Genomic DNA, 16592 nt, shown 5'->3' on the forward strand with positions numbered 1-16592 from the left:
GACGGGATATCAAGTGCACGGAATACTCGGTCATGTAATGTCTCAATCAGCGAGTGGCCCAAACCAATGCCAAACAATAACGCTCAATCATGACATACCTCGTCTCGTAGTCTAACATCCTCTTACTCAAATAGTAAATGGCTCGATCCTTGCCCGAATCATCGAGCTGAGCTAACATGCAACCCAAGGCCACGTCTGATACGGACAAGTATAAGAGTAAAGAACGGCCTGGTGTAGGAGGCGCCAAAACAGGAGGTGACAACAAGTACTCTCTGATCCTCTCGAAGGCACGCTGGCACTGGTCATCCCAAACAGTAGGTTGACTCTTCCTCAAGAGTCGAAATATGGGCTCGCAGATGTTTGTCAATCTGGCTATGAATCTACTGATGTACTGAAGTCTACCCAGGAAGCCTCTGACCTCTCTCTCTGTCCTCGGCCCAGGCATGTCAAGAATGGCTCTAATCTTGTCCGGATCTACCTCTATGCCTCGCTCACTGACCATGTATCCCAAGAGTTTCCCAGAAGTCACTCCGAAAGTGCACTTCTTGGGATTTAGTCTCAATCTGAATTGTCTGATCCTCTCAAAGAACCTCTCAAGAGCTGCCAGGTGATCTGATCTATCTCGGGATTTCACTATCATGTCGTCTACATAAACCCCGACATCCCGATGCAGCATGTCATGGAAGAGTGTGGTCGCCGCTCTCTGATATGTGGCTCCTGCGTTCTTCAATCCGAATGGCATGACTCTATAGCAATAAGTACCCCACTCGGTAATGAAGGACGTCTTCTCCATGTCCTCTGGAGCCATCAAGATCTGACTGTACCCGAAAAATCCGTCCATAAAGGACAACATCGGATGACCTATCGTACTATCAACTAGCATGTCAATGTGTGGAAGAGGAAAATCATCCTTAGGACTGGCCTTGTTGAGATCTCGGAAATCAACACAGACTCTCACCTTGCCGTCCTTCTTGGGAACAGGGACGACATTGGCCAGCCACTCCGGGTACTCGACCATTGATAAGAATCCTACACTGAGCTGCTTCTGGATCTCCTCTTTCACCTGCAAGCTCCAACGAGGGTGCAATCGTCTCAACTTCTGCTTAACTGGTCTGGCATGGGGCAGAAGTGGCAAACGATGCTGGACGATAGATGGATCAAGGTCTGGCATGTCCTCATAGGACCATGCGAAAACATCCAAGTAGGATCTGAGCAGCTGGATGAGGCTATCTCTCTCATATGTAGACAAATCCGATCCGATCCTCAACTCCCTAGGCTGATCTGCTGTGCCAAAGTCAACAATCTCGGTGTCCCCTACAGTAGGTGAAACTCTCTGATCGACGGGGTCTGAATCGGAATCGGGAGATGAGTCATCATCTGAATCATGCTGCGCAATATCATCGTCTATGTCAAATATCTATGATGTGGGTGAAGATGGTACAAGTAAAGCAATATCACGAGATGCAGGCAAATACTCAAACATGCTCAAATCCATAGATGAATCATCGAAAACAACGTCAGAACGGGAGACGAACCCCGACAGAATGTCAAAGGAAAGAGGTGGGTCCACAAAGTCGGACGCTCCCTCAACAATGCCAACATGGCTATCCATCAAATCATCAAAAGCTATAAGGTCCTCAGCAGACTCTAGAGCAGGGGCAGTCAGGCTCTTCTTGGCAAGCTCGATGACGAATACCCCGAAGAGATCAAATGATGAAGCAAGCCCAGGCTGAATAGTCTCCTCAATCTGGCTCAGGCTCAGGGCGAGCATCTCGTCGATGTACACGTCGTGTGGGGCGGCTCCGTCCACTATGTCCCCGACCTCAACAAAGGTCCCATGCTCATCGGTCTCGACCGGGAAGCAAAGCGTCATAAGGCTAGTGCGATCTGGAGAGGAAGGAGCGATCAACGCAAAAGTCGAAGGGCCAGGGGCTCCGTCTCTCAATCGCAACTGCTGGACAAGGTGCTGAAGCTCGGCCTCCTGGGTGGTGCTAAGTCCTCTGATGATCCTATCGGATGATGCATGCGGCTCCGATGCCCTCACAAAGTAATCTGCCAGACTCCTGGTGTATGGGCGAACAGGATAATAAAACGGCGTATGAGTCAGTCGAGCCCTCACCCTCTCCCTACGCAATCGTGCCATATATCTATAATCAGCCTCAGTGGGGATGAACCCAAGCCCAAATGGTACGTCATGATCAGGAATGGTGATGAACTCGCTCGGTCCATGCTGACGTCGGCCCAACCCCATGCCAGGTAGATAGGACATGCCTCTCATGATGTCAAGCACCACTGTGCTCCCATGCTGGTCAAAGGACATAGCGACGAAGTCCCGGCAAAAGTCCCTCAGCTCAAGAGTCTGTACCTCGTCAAAAGTGAACCCGGTCAACAGTAAATCATCGTCACTGTGGCTGATCTAGAGCACGGGCTCAGCGGAAATGAACATGTCCCCTGCCGACTGTACGATGACTACTTGGCCCTCATGGATGAACTTCACTTTCTGATGAAGTGAAGAAGGAATGGCTCCAGCTCGGTGAATCCACGGTCGGCCCAAAAGCAGGTTAAAGGATGTAGGAATCCTCAAAACCTGAAAGATAGTGATAAATGTGGTCGTACCTATCAGGAGCTCAATCTCCAGTGTACCCATGACCTCTTTACGGGTGCTGTCATAAGCTCGAACGGTCTGAGTGGATGGACCGAAATTGGATGGTGCATACCCAAGAGCGATGGCGGTGGCCAGAGGACATACGTTCAGGGCCGAGCCATTGTCCAGAAGGACAGATGGAACTCGGCGACCTGAACAGCCAACAGATATATAGAGAGGATGCGTGTGGCCAGAACCCTCTGGTGGTAAGTCGTCATCGGAAAAGACGATACAAGTGGCTCTGCCAGCCGTCATCATATGAATGAGTCCCTCAGGAGTGGTCGTGGTATCAACTCTGATCTGGCTCAGAGCTCGAGTCAGTGCATCCCGATGAGTACTGGAGGACGCTAATAGGCTCCAGATAGAAATACGAGCCTGAGTGCTCTACAACTGCCTCAAAATCTCGTCATCCTCTGCTCTGACCTCCTTCTGGGAGGACGTACCCCCTAAGGGTCTAGCGGCAGCAGCTGGAGGTGGTTGTCTCATCACTCTACCTCCTCGGAGAACATACTGAATGTCCATAGTCTGAGAATCATCAACATATGGAGCCTGAACCCCCTCAACATGCGGGATCAAGATGAAAGGCGTCTGGACACTGTAATGCGGCAAAATCAATGGCTCAACGGTGGCAGCTTGCACGGACGCCGCCTCGGGAACTAATCGGAATGGAGCAGGCATCCGAGGACCCAAAGTCACCCCACTCGTCTCATAAATCACATCTGGCATGATGGGCTCTGGGTCTGAATCATCACCACTCAGCATGTGGATGTGGTCATCGATCACATCAAACTCTAAGAAATGAATGTCATCGGCTGGTGGAGGGACTGCATGTGTGGTGTGAGCAGGTAACGGGTTCGTAGTCACACTCGACTGACCCAAGTGTACCAAACCCTGGTCGATCAAATCCTGAATGGCATGCCTCAAAGCAGTGCATCGATCGGTCTAGTGTCCAGGCCCCTGATGGTATGCACAGTGTAGATCCATCCTGAACTGAGGTGGAATCGGCTGAGGCGGTGGCCGAGAGGTGAGAGTAGTCAATAACCCAGTCTTTGTAAGCTTCCGAAGAGCTTGGCTCAATGGCATGCCTATCTATGAGAACTGCCTCTGCACCCTCAAAGCAAAGGGAGCAAAAGTCTGCTGAGCTCTGGGTCGGGGATAAGGCGCTACGGGTCTCGCAGTGAACTGAGCAGCATAGCATGGCTGTCCTGTAGCCGTGTAGGAAACCGAGGGTCTCTCAATGCCCTGGGAGGCATAATAAGGCAAAGCCAAAGTCTGCGGAGTATATGTCTGATCATAAGCTGGTCGAGGTGCCCGTGGCCTGTACTGATGAGATGCATAGGACGAATGAGGCTCGGGAAACTGGGGAATCGACTGATGGCGCCTGAGAGGCCTCTGACTGGAAGAACCGATAACGCTCACATCTGCTGGCCTCGATCCTACGAAGGGCTTCTTCTCCCTAATATCACTAGGGGAAGAATCTGTCCATAATCCTCTCGAGATGCCGTCCTCGACATCGTACAGAGCCATAACCAGAGACCTAAAATCTGTGAACGGGGCCCCTACCACATGTCTGGCGATCCGCGGCTGCAGGCTCCTCAAAACCATCTGAATCTGGTCCCTCTCTGATGGTCTATCGATAATCTCAGCTATCTTCCCGCGCCAGCGGGAAATGAACGAAGAAACTGACTCGTCCGATCTCTGCCTAAGAGCCTCTAGCTCTCTCCTCGATACGTCTACGACAGTGTTATAAACGAAAACTGTCGTAGGAACTCCTGGGCCAAGTCGTCCCATGTGCGGCGCCTCGAGGCCTTCAAAGATGCAAACCAACGCTGGGCCGCCCCACTCAAAGATAGTGGGAAAAGAGTAATCATCTGAGGCTCGTCCAGTCCATGAGCCCTCATCATGGTGTTGTAACATCGGAGATGGAGACGTGGACAACCAATGCCAGTATACCTCTCAATGTCAGGCATCCTGAACTTAGCCGGCAAGCTAGCTACCGACACTCCATCAAAACCCTCCCAAGTAGTGGCTCTGTCTGAAGCCCTTAACTGTCTCAAACCCTGCTCAAGTCTATCCATGTGAGCATGTGGGTCCTCTGAGGTCGGGGTGGGCACGGTGCTGGGAGGCGGGGCAACCCCGGTCTGACTATGCAAAGTGAACGGCATGGCCTGTGGCGCTGACTGACTGGGTGGAGGAGGTGGTGGCACTGTAGGGTCATACTAGGCACCAACCAGGGGCGGGACCTGCTGGGCCTGCTGCCCATCTATCCTCCGGCCAAGGCTAGCTATAGCCTCCTGAATCGAAGCCATGGCCTCAGCGAACTGATCGACGGTAACTATCTATGAATCCATATCCCTCTGATCTGATCTCTGGTCTAACTGATCCGATACCCTGATCAATCTACCCCCAACTCTAATCCAAGAAGTCGAACCCAAACTGAACGTATCGGTACTCCTACAATAGTGGAAATACTAGATAAGGTGCGGGGTAAAGGAAACTTCACAAAGAATGTCTATCAAATGTGTCAAAAGGTAGCCTGGAAGCAAGCAAACTGATATCCAATCCTGAGCAGATATATAAGAGACTACTGCGAAGGTAACCAAACCCGTTACTACTGAACCGACTCTGAAGGCCCACAGATGCACCCACGTGTAGGGAGGGAGTCTTAATCGGAGGATCTACGGCTCAACCTACAAGGTGAAGGTGGCTCTAAATGGATATGGGTGGACTTTAAAAGATCCCTAGCAGAAGTGATCGTACCCTCCGGCGGTACGCAACCATCTGCACGCCTCAAAAAGAGACGGGGTGCTTCCATGCAAGGTGGTCATCACTTCCACACATGCACTACCTCGACATCCCAGGGGGTTTCCTATGGTGAAACCTGTCAAACTCTCAACGCTCAATGGTCAACTAAAGTGCATAGTGAATGGTGTGGGCGCATCCGAAAAACCTAAGAATCTAAAGCAGAAGAGGAAACACACTTGTCGCACAACTATCCATGAAACCTAGCTTGGGGCTATACAGGTCTTCAATGATCGGACTCCAATCGACATCAAAGTGTCGCTCTCCTCCAGAATTCTCCCGTGCATCGATATAGCCCGTCGAGGTCCGAGTTGACCCCCAACTCAACTGGTCGAGGTCCGAGTTGACCCCCCAGCTCAACCGGTCAAGGCCCGGGTAGACCCCCAGCTCAATCGGTTGAGGGTGCAAAAAACTTTCTCTTTCTTCCAGAACGGTTGAGGTCCGGTTGAGGTCCAGTTGAGGCCCAACGGTCACCTGCCAAGCATTAAATGCTAACGGCTAGTCAACCGATCGACCCCTAGTTCGACTGGTCGAACCCCAAATGGCTAGTTTGATTTTTCTCTTCTATAAAAAGGCTCTAATCTTCATTGTTTCATGTGCTTAACCTTCCTAAACCTTTCTTGATTATATTTGAGCCTTGGGAGAGTGTTTTTTAGTGCACCATTGTTCTAAAACTTGCATATCCTTAGTGCACCTTTCAATCCTAGTTTTCTTGTATCATTTGAGCTTAAAGTTCTTATGCTAGGATTTTTGTGAGATCATTTATTTGTAAACCTTTGAGAAGAAGTTTCTCAAGAGTGTGGTATCTCTTGAGAAGTGTAAAGGGTGCTTAGAGCCAAAAGCCCATGAGGGTGAATTGGAACCATAATCCAATTGTATTGCTTGAAGGCTTGGTTTGGAAGCCTTGAATTATTGGAATCTCAAGCTCGGGATTGAAGCTAGAGGAGAGTGGATGTAGGCCGGGTTGCGCCGAACCACTATAAACTCTTGTGTTTGCATTCTCTCTTCCCTACTCTTTAATTTATATGCAATTGTCTTTATATTGCTTATTATATACTTGCATATAATTGTTTCTTACATTCACATAGTTTAAATTTGCAAAAAGAGACCATCACCCTATTCCCCCCCCCCCCCCCCCCCCTCTCTAGGGTGATTTCCATAGGTTGGATTAGCCTAATATTCCTAACAAAAGTAATAAAATATTGTTGTCCAATGCAAGAAGGGGTAGGAAATGGACCACAAATGTCCGTCTGTATCAATTCCAAGACTTCACCACACCTATTGGCATCCTTTTCCTCGGATTTGTTTGTTTACCCTTAATACACTCAATACAGACTTGAAATTCTGACAAATCAAGTGGATCAAGAATTCCTTCTGACAAAAGCCTTTGAATACGTTGATTTAAAATATGACCTAAACGCGTGTGCCATAACATTGATGAATTCTCATTTGTTAACTTTCACTTAATGCCATAATTACTTGAATGCAAGGTTTCATTACTATTAGAGGCCTTTATGTTCAATTTGTATAACTTATCTGTTAGACTACTGGTACCAATAACACTTGAATTTAGATAAAGACTAGCCATTCCATTTTTAAATGAACAATAATATCCACATTTTTCCAAACAATAACATAAATTAAATTTTGTGTAAATGATGGTACCACAAAAGTCTATTTTAAATCCAAAGTACAACCAGAATCTAACTGTAATCTAAAAAGACTAATAGCCTTCACTGCAACCTTATTGCCATTTCCCACATAGATGTATCTTTCATCATCAGTTGGCATTCGACTCCTTAGGCAACCCTGCATCGTGATACTTATGTGAGTAGTTGCACCTGTATCTACCAGCAAGTGTCAATAGACACAATAGCTAAATTAATTTTTGAACAAACAAAGTTGAGAAGTGTACCTTTCTTTTTCACGCCAAGTGGCATATTTGGTACATGTCTTCTTCATATGACTAACCTCATTGCAAAAGAAACAAGTGATCTCCTTATCTTGTTTCTTCTACACCTTTTGCTTAGATGTCCCATAAAATGTAGTTTGTTTTCCTTTATTATCCCTCTTTCTTTTCTTGCTGGTACCAAATCCCTGAGATGTGGAAGCCAAGTGAGCACTTTCTATCTTTTTTGTTTCAATCTCTCCTCCTCTTGTACACACTAAGCAATAAGCTCATTCAGAGTCCATTTTTCATTTTGTGTGTTGTAACTGATCTTGAATGGACTAAATTGTGTAGGTAGAGAGATCAAGACCAAGTGCATGAGTATGTCTTTTGATAACTCTAACTTTAATGCCTTGAGTCTAGTCACAAGATTGGACATTTCCATTATGTACTCCCTTATATTCTCTTTCCCTTTGTACCACATGGAGACAAGCTTACTAAGAATAGTGATTGTCTCAACCTTTTCGTTTGCAGCAAATCGGTTTGCTATTAGGTCCAAGAATGTCTTGGCTCGAGTCTCCTCAGGTATTACACCCCTCATGGCTTATGGAATTGAGTGTTTCATTATCATTAGACTCATGCGATTGGATCGCTTCCATTTTTCCATAGCAGCCCTTTGCTCCGCAGTGCTGGCACTAGTAAGGTATGCAAGACGATCCTCTCTTAATGCATAGTCCAAAACCATGCACCCAAGCACAATTATAACGTGCTCCTTCCATTTCTTGAAGTTTGTGCTATTAAGATAGGAATGTTATTAACATTAGCAGATATAGAAGATGTTGAATCCATAACATTAAAGCTCACAATCAGTTACAAAAAATATCATACATATATGAATAAATAAAAATTTAACATATATATATATATATATATATATGCATATGGGCCTATTACAAGATACCTAGCACAAACATTAATATTTAGTCTTTGGACAAAAATATCAACTTGTAATTGGTATTCTTTTACAAAATTAATCCATAAATATTGACAATAAAACCGAAGCAATATGTCTGTCTTTGGATTGACATACAACATGCAAGGTAAACTTTATATGTCACATATTTATGACTACTTTATTTATTATTATATTAAAATAATCTTCCTTTGGGCCGATTATTTTACACAATAATAACATGTTTACGTCGAAATAAATAAAATTACGTAATATAAGTTACTTTGACAACAAATATACATAACTTATTTATTTTGAAATGTTAAACACAAATGTAGCAAGAAATAATCTTTTATGGTACAGAATCATAAACCATCATAAGGGTCCCGTAGCTTAGTTGGTAGAGCGCAAGGCTCTCAACCTTGTGGTCGTGGGTTTCGAGCCCCACAGTGATTTATTATTATTATTATTCATGCCGACATAATTTGTGAAAATTGAATAGGATTGGCTCCTTTGACCGACCCTTCACAAGCCGCCTCAAATATTGTATTAACTGGGTCCCAAGTATTCCATTAAAATTTTCTTCTATATCCAATAAATTGATATGTCAAATGGAATGGATTATTTATTCATGCGAAATGAATGGCCCATCAAGTCTTAGGCCTTGATTGCTATTGGGCCACGCATTCATTCATGGCCTTGCATTCCATGATCCCACAACCACTTATTCACCTGCGCCGGGAGGCCAAAGGACACCAAATGATGTCTGCAACGACGCCAAATGACGCCTGCAACGATGCCCCAAAATAGCTATCTCTCATCGCTAAACGATGCCGGTAGCGACACTAAACAATGTCACAACCCTTTTCCGATCGCCAAACCGACGCCAGAACAGCGCTTCTCCACGCGGCGTCGCGGGGAAGCAGCCTCACTGGCATCGCAGCGGTGGCCATGGGCTGTCGGCGTTGTAGGAAATGCCATGAGCTGACGACGTTGTCGGCTAAATCCAATTGACGAAAACTGAAGCCATTTCCACACTGAGGCTCGTCTTTATCCTTGCTGACCACAGCACCATTCTCTGCTCTCCCGAAACCCGAATCACCACCCTCCCTAATGGCCTCTATATCGCCATAAAATCACGCCTTCTAGGTTGTGCCGCGGCTGTTGGTGTCTGGATTGACTTGGTAGTCGCTTCGAGAACGACACAATCAATGACATGGCTCATTTTCTGGAACGTATGGTGTTCAGAGGGATGGAAAAAAGGCCGACTGAAGGTTTTGGTGAAGGAAATTAAGAGCATGGCGATCACTTGAGTGCCTGAAAATTGAGGGAGCATAGGGCATATTGCATTGGATTTTTTATTTTTAATTAAAAAAATGGCAATTTCTTAATGATTTAACATGTAACTCTGATACCAATTGTTAAAAAACATTATGAATCCAAATTCTACATAGGAATCTTATGTTAAATCATATAAAGAAATTGTGCCTGACATTTTACAAAATGCGAACATACAGGATGCAAACAAACTCGAGTCCATTATGGGTGATGAAGAAGTATGGATCTTCTAAGGTGATAGAGGGGAAACCACTTTTCTTATTCTCTTTGGTGATGGGAGGTAGGAGAGCGAGCATTATGTCTTTTCAAAATTATATCGAATCAACACCAAACCTGTTGAACTCCATATATATGAATTTCCTCTATACCTTAGGGACCATACCCTTTGGAATGTTGGGCCTCACGTGTCTTAAGCCCATCATCTAAGACACATGTGGCATTGGGCTCTACACATAACATGGCCCATACTCAATGTATATTAATTGAAACATGTACAGATAACTTAATCATAAACTATGGTTAATATGTGCGTGTGTGAGTCCATAGTTATTATATCATCTTGACCTTCGTCACCCTATCATATTTCCAACATTCATCTGTAAAGAAAAGAAACTTCATGAAATGTCAAGCTGGTCTAAGAACCAACAAAAGAAAGTGTTAGAGGAGAAGTTTTGTAAATTAGTAAGCAATCTAACCAATTAAAGATTCAGGCAAGGAAGTTGGGACATGAAGTTGCATCTCTATTGAGAATATAAGAATAAGAGGTGTGTTGTGAATATTGTGGGACCTGATTGAATCTCAAGAGGAATTGGATGATCTCCATAATTATTCTCTGTAGGAAAAACAATATTTGTTCTGAACTTTGTTCAAGGATGAATTCATAATCGCAGTCTCTCTCCTTCAAGCACCATTGTTGAAGGCATTAAAGTTCTCAATTTGTAGATTGGAAAGGGTTGTTGTAAACAGCACTTCTTTGCAAAATAACGTACCCTTATCCCCATGGATAAGAATCCCATATTCCATTTGGTCGCTCACCACACTCGGAATGCCACAATCATCATCCTCAAACTTTTGTAGCTACAACAAGTAAATCCTTCAACGACATTTGCAAAATTCATCTTATGGTGAAACTGAAACCATAATAAATAACATCATCACTAATTGACCTCAAAAGCATAAAACTGACTATCACTGGTACCCAATGGCTCCAGTTTACATGAACAATGGATCTCTACACTGATTTCAAGGATAAGAAAGGCAATGCACCTTCCTTAATGAAGCCCCCATCTAAATTTATGTAATAATAGAGGCCCATGGTCTGCAAAATGGCAATTTAATCTATTATGCATCTCCCAACACATAAATCTCCTAACTTTGCCAAAAAAAGAAAAGAAAATAAAAAAGTTACCTTAAATCCATGGAATTTATCTGGAAATGGGCTCAAGAAGAATTCCTAAAACAAAAAACTTTCTGTAGGATAGGAATATGCCACCATATGAGTTGGCAGCACTCATGCTAGAGAATTTGTCATTTCATGTGCTTCTATCTTATCTTCCTACATGTGGAGGAGAAATTTCTCTTGTTATATGAAAGAGAAATGATATGAGACTGGTGAAAATGGGACCACATGTTGTGAATTGGCATACCTGATTATAAACACTAAGGGAAGAGTGTTCTCGTTCTCGTTTATTTAATAAAGTCAGTCATACATCTGAATACAGGTGATGTGGGCAATCTTAGGCTAACCTTCTCCTTTCACCTTTAGGAGCCTTTAATTTGAAAAGGACACCGCTGAATTTCCAGAAGCATGACACCATTCACAACAGATACTGTAATCATCTTCTTCAAATCCCTCTGGAACTAAACTAAGCAAATGCTCCTGAGATTTTGCTGAACTCTTCTAAAATCAAACTGAAACCAAACCAGATAACCTTATTATTAATTGACCTTTGCAGTTATCATATAATATATTTAAGGCTTTTCAATGACATGTGATTAAAGATGATAAATGTCCTAGAAAGTTTAAATACCTCAGATGCTTCACAAGGACAAAGCTGAATGCCTGGGGCTTCACAAGAGTTCATAAGCCAGAGACTGAACTATATAAATATGAAGTTATGGGCCATGATGCTGCAAAAAGACCTATATAATGTCAGTCAAGAAAAGAACACACCAACTCAGAATAATGAAAGCTATTTGAGTTTTACCAAAGAATTGATGCCAAGTTTTTTCTAAGAGTTCACCAATTTGCTTCTCTGAATGCATAAATATCCTAAGTTTTCAAAACCTTACCTGGCATGCAATTGAACATATGGGAAAGGCCCGCGAGAAGCATCTTCTTCAGGGTAAGAACATGTCACAAAGACAGTACGCTGAACCCGTTGCTGAGGGAATTTTTCACTTCAAGTGCTTTTTTCTCTCCTGCATGTTGAGAAAAAAGTTTATGTTATCGTATGAAAGAAAAACTGTTATAAGGCTGATCAAATTAGGATGTGTCTGGTGAATGGGAAGCAAACCTGACTACAAAAAATGAAGGAAGAGCATAAATGTGCTCGTATTTTCTGAACAGTTAATTATACATTCGAATGCAGGGGATGCGGGCAATATCATGCCGGTCTTCTCCACTCTTTGAGTATTGTCGGCTTAGAAGTGGACAGTTCCTGATGAAAAGCATTGAAATTGTAGAGGGAAGAAGCCCTTCACTTGGTAGAAATGAGTGGAGCTTAAGGCACTCTGTGAATCTTAGCTCTTTAAGAGAGGTGAGGTTCTGAAGACCAAGGGAGACAAGGGATTTCAGATTCTGGATTCTGTCTTTGGAAAGATGTGTGAGAGTTGTAGGAAGAAGTGGGAAGCCCTGTTTGACTGAGAATGAGACCACATCCGGAAATAGGCCACCAATTCTGAGTCCCGTAAGAGAGGTGAGTCTGTGGAGGCTCCAATCAGATTGGGGTGACTTGAGATTCGGCAATCTTCAATCTGAAGTGATGTGAAGCTGGGACTCAAATCGCCCTCCTGAAAGGACTTCAGACCTGGACACCTCCGTATACATAAACTTTGAACGGATGAGAGGCTCTGCATGAGATGAGATTGGAACTCCAAATTCACACATTTTCCAAATTCCTGTGGGGAAGCAGACGAACGATGGACAGTTCCGTATCTCCAAGTATTCAAGGAGACGAGCTGCTGCTATTCCCATATGTCAATATTCCATCAGGTAGCCACTTCAAACTCGCACAACAGTTGATAAAGTCTTTGTATTCCGGTGGAAAAATCCCTGGAAGTGACACAAGTTTTGGGCACTGCTCAATTCTCATATCTGTGAGAGATATGAGTCTCTGCAATTCATCTGCCAACTTCTCCATGCAAGCACAGTCATATGTCTCCAAATGTTGGAGGGTCTCCAAGAACTGCTTAAATTCCTCTCGGCAACTTGGAATTTCCTGAATGTTGAATATGTTGATGAGGGAGCTGAGATCAGCCCCATCTCGTGTAGACAAGTGAGCCCTGCAACATCCTGTTAAACTTAATTTGTAAACAGATGCAAGTCTTCGAAGTGGAATTGCCAACTCTGCACATTCACATACATCAAGCTTTTCAAGGGAAGGTGGATGACAAGGTAACTTGATCAATTTTGGGCAGTTCCTTGTCCTAAGCTGACGAAGCCAAGGAAATGCCCCAACTTCCTCAACCATATAAGGAAATGACCAGTTTTTCCATTCTGGCATATCCTCAAATATTAGAGTCTCCAAGGATGAAAAGGGCTTTACAGAAGGAGAAACCTCCCCATAAAATTCAGCACCAACCCTCTTCAAACCATCCATTCCTGTGATGCACAAGTTCCTAAGTGATGATAATTGCCCAAGAGATGCTAACGTTGTGCAGTTTTTGCAATTTCTTATATTAAGATCCACCCTGTTTGAGAATGAAGAACTTCCTATCCAACTTGGGAATTTTGATCCACCATAAAATGAGACCATGAGCTTTTTCAAATTCGTGTGAGGTTCTAGTAAGTCTAGGACATGCACTTCATCCCTTTCATTTCTTGAATCACTGAAATCACTCGCCCACTCCATCATTAACTCTTGAAGTCCCTCCGTGTCCCTCAGAATGGCATCACATGAAGACCAAATATGCCCCGCATTGTGCAACCCTGAAATGGAAAGCTTCCCTTGAAGTTTCGACAAATTCCTCAGCGCAGTTATCCTTAATATTCCAATTTATCTTAACAGTACAACAAACATAATTAATAGCATAATCAATATATAATTAATAGTAAGACATGATGGGCATTATCATCCTTACAAAGTATAAGTTATAAAAAGAATGAGATTTGGTTTTCTACCTCATTTTCTATATAAGCTTGAACCGCTGCCTTTGCTCACAATAAACTTCGATAAAGTTCGCAAAGCTTTTAAGTTGCCTATTTGTGGAGGCATTTCCTATAATTGATCTGTGCCTCTGATATCAAGATGTCGTAGATTAGTTAAGTTTCCCAATACTCTGAGGTAACTCAGTAAGACTCTTGCAGCCATGTAATAGTTGTAAATGAAAAAGAGTACCCACTGAATCAGGTAACCCTTTGATTGCAGTCAGGGACAAATTAAGATACCGCAGATACATGGAAGTACCAATTGAATGTGGTAGCTCACTTAACTGATAACCCCTGATAGAGAGAATCCTTAAGCATTTGAATTTTGCCAACAATTCGTCAAGGACCCTAGTAGTTGAGTTGCAAACTGCTTCATTATCTTCTGGTGCAGTAGTTGGTAATATTGCTAAGAAGGTTCGTAATTAATTTACTTCTTTGAAGGTTTCAAACTTTTTTAACACTTCTACAACCCAACAAGTGAATGAAAACTGATAAGTTCTTTCAGAGATGACTTCGTTGTAATCCCTCTCATCCTCCAAGACGTAGTACGTATGTCCCAACAAAGGCTCGAGCTAAATCACAAATAAGGCCATGCATCACAAATTTTGACACGTTGATGGATTGTTGGAAAAAGGACCTTTTGAGCAACTCACGAAAATATTCAGCACCGAAGTCTTCCATTTCCGGATTTTCTGCTGGTTGCTGAATTAAACCTTCAGCCATCCATAAGAGGACCAACTCATTTACCTCAAATTCACAATCTCTTAGGAATATAGCACAGTAAGCAAAACATCTCTTCAATTGGAAAGGAAGATAAGAGTAAGTTAACCTTAAATGTGGAAGAATGTATTCATCTGCTGTAGTCCACATTTCGCTATTCAATACAGTTTTCCATTGATCGGATGGTTCAGACTGTAGAAGTAGACCAAGCGCATTTGTAGCCAAGGGCCGCCTAGACATATTCTTGGCAACTTCCAAATTTGGATGTTCATTCATACTTTGATTTTTAAATGCATGTTCAGCAAAGAGTAACCAGCAATACTCTTCAAACAAAACTGCTTGGTGCAGGTAAACACTTCCCATCATCTTTGCAACATTCTGAGTGTGTGTTGTTACAATGATTTTAATTCCTTTTGCTCCTGCTGCGAAAGGAGATTGTAAGACCCATTTCCAGGGATCCTGATGCCACACATCGTCCAAAACTAGCAAAAACATTTTTCTAGCTACTGCATCACGCAATTTAACTTGAACTTGTTCCAAGTCTGGTAAATCATCGTTAGTCGAAGTGACTGAGCAAAGAATGGCCTTTGTTATCCTGGCCACATCAAAGTCATCAGAAACACAGACCCATCCCTTTAGGTCAAAATGCTCTTTTCACTCTCATATCATTGTATACCAATTGAGCAAGTGTGGTCTTCCCAATCCCAGCCATACCGACTATCGAAATCACATCGACTTTGCTTTCACTCTCTTGGTTACTAAGAAGCAATTCAACAATATTTTCTCTATCCTCATTCCTGCCACAAACTATGGTTGCATCTACCAAAGGTGTAGATGGAGTGACGGATGATCCTTTCAAAGCAGAAACTTTTCCTTCTGCACCCTTTTCCAATCCAAGTACATCTATTTGAGCTGAAATATCTTTCAACCGGCCGGGTGATGATTTTCCTTAACCTTAGCCTAAACAAAGCAGTACCCACAAAACTAGTACCAAAAGTAGGGATAAGGCTGCGTACATTACTTGTGGTGGATTGCGATCCCCCCTTCGTGAGTGTCAAAGCTTGAAAATTGTCCCATGTGTTGTCCACAAACATACATCAAGTGGTTAGCCTCATCTAGTATTAAGGAAATTATATGTTAGTTATTGTATGATTATCTTGACATAATTAGCTGATTGTATAGGAGCATAATTAGCCTTATATTTATGATTCTGTAGCTATAATTTAGGAGAAGATTAGATCAAACATGTGTATATATATACTACATTCTGTTAATGAGAAAAGTATCCAATTTGAAGCCAATCTCTTTATTCTTGTTATGGTATCAGAGCAAGAACAACAAACCACCATGGCTGGTAGTCAGAAGGCTTCTGGATCAGAAAACAAGACCATCGATCCTTCACATCCCCTCTATATTCATCATTCAGATCAACCAGGCCATGTTTTGGTGCCCATCAAATTAAATGGGGTCAACTATCAATCATGGAGCAAAGCAGTTATTCATGCCCTTACTGCCAAGAAGAAGATCGGCTTCGTCGACGGGACAGTTGAAGAACCATCGCAGGAAGATGAACCCTTTATGTTTGAACAGTGGAATCAATGCAACAACATGATACTTTCTTAGCTAACTCATGCTGTTGAATCGGACATTGCTGAAGGAATTATCCATGCTAAAACAGCACGCGAAGTGTGGGTTGATTTACGCGACCAGTTTTCTCAAAAGAATGCTCCAACGGTTTTTCAAATACAGAAATCAATCACTACCATGTCGCAAGGAACGATGACAGTAGCTGCATATTTTACAAAAATCAAAGCCTTATGGGACGAGCTTGAGACATACAGTTCCCCGCTGACCTGCAACCAACGGCAAGCACATCTCG

General features: G+C 43.2%; 1 protein-coding gene and 1 non-coding gene across 2 annotated transcripts; one reads left to right on the plus strand and one right to left on the minus strand.

Annotated features, from left to right (window-relative positions):
• The first annotated feature begins 8668 nt into the window (after positions 1 to 8668).
• On the plus strand, positions 8669 to 8742 carry TRNAE-CUC (transfer RNA glutamic acid (anticodon CUC)). The gene has a single exon. It is a non-coding gene; the product is annotated as a tRNA-Glu (tRNA).
• A 4049-nt stretch (positions 8743 to 12791) lies between these two features.
• LOC104882440 (putative disease resistance RPP13-like protein 1) lies at positions 12792 to 13697 on the minus strand. The gene has a single exon (XM_010665653.1). It carries the CDS (start codon positions 13695 to 13697, stop codon positions 12792 to 12794), a length of 906 nt encoding a protein of 301 aa, XP_010663955.1.
• Positions 13698 to 16592: the final 2895 nt, after the last annotated feature.

The sequence above is a fragment of the Vitis vinifera genome, chromosome 17 (genome assembly GCF_030704535.1).
Source record: "Vitis vinifera cultivar Pinot Noir 40024 chromosome 17, ASM3070453v1".
Lineage (NCBI taxonomy): Eukaryota > Viridiplantae > Streptophyta > Magnoliopsida > Vitales > Vitaceae > Vitis > Vitis vinifera.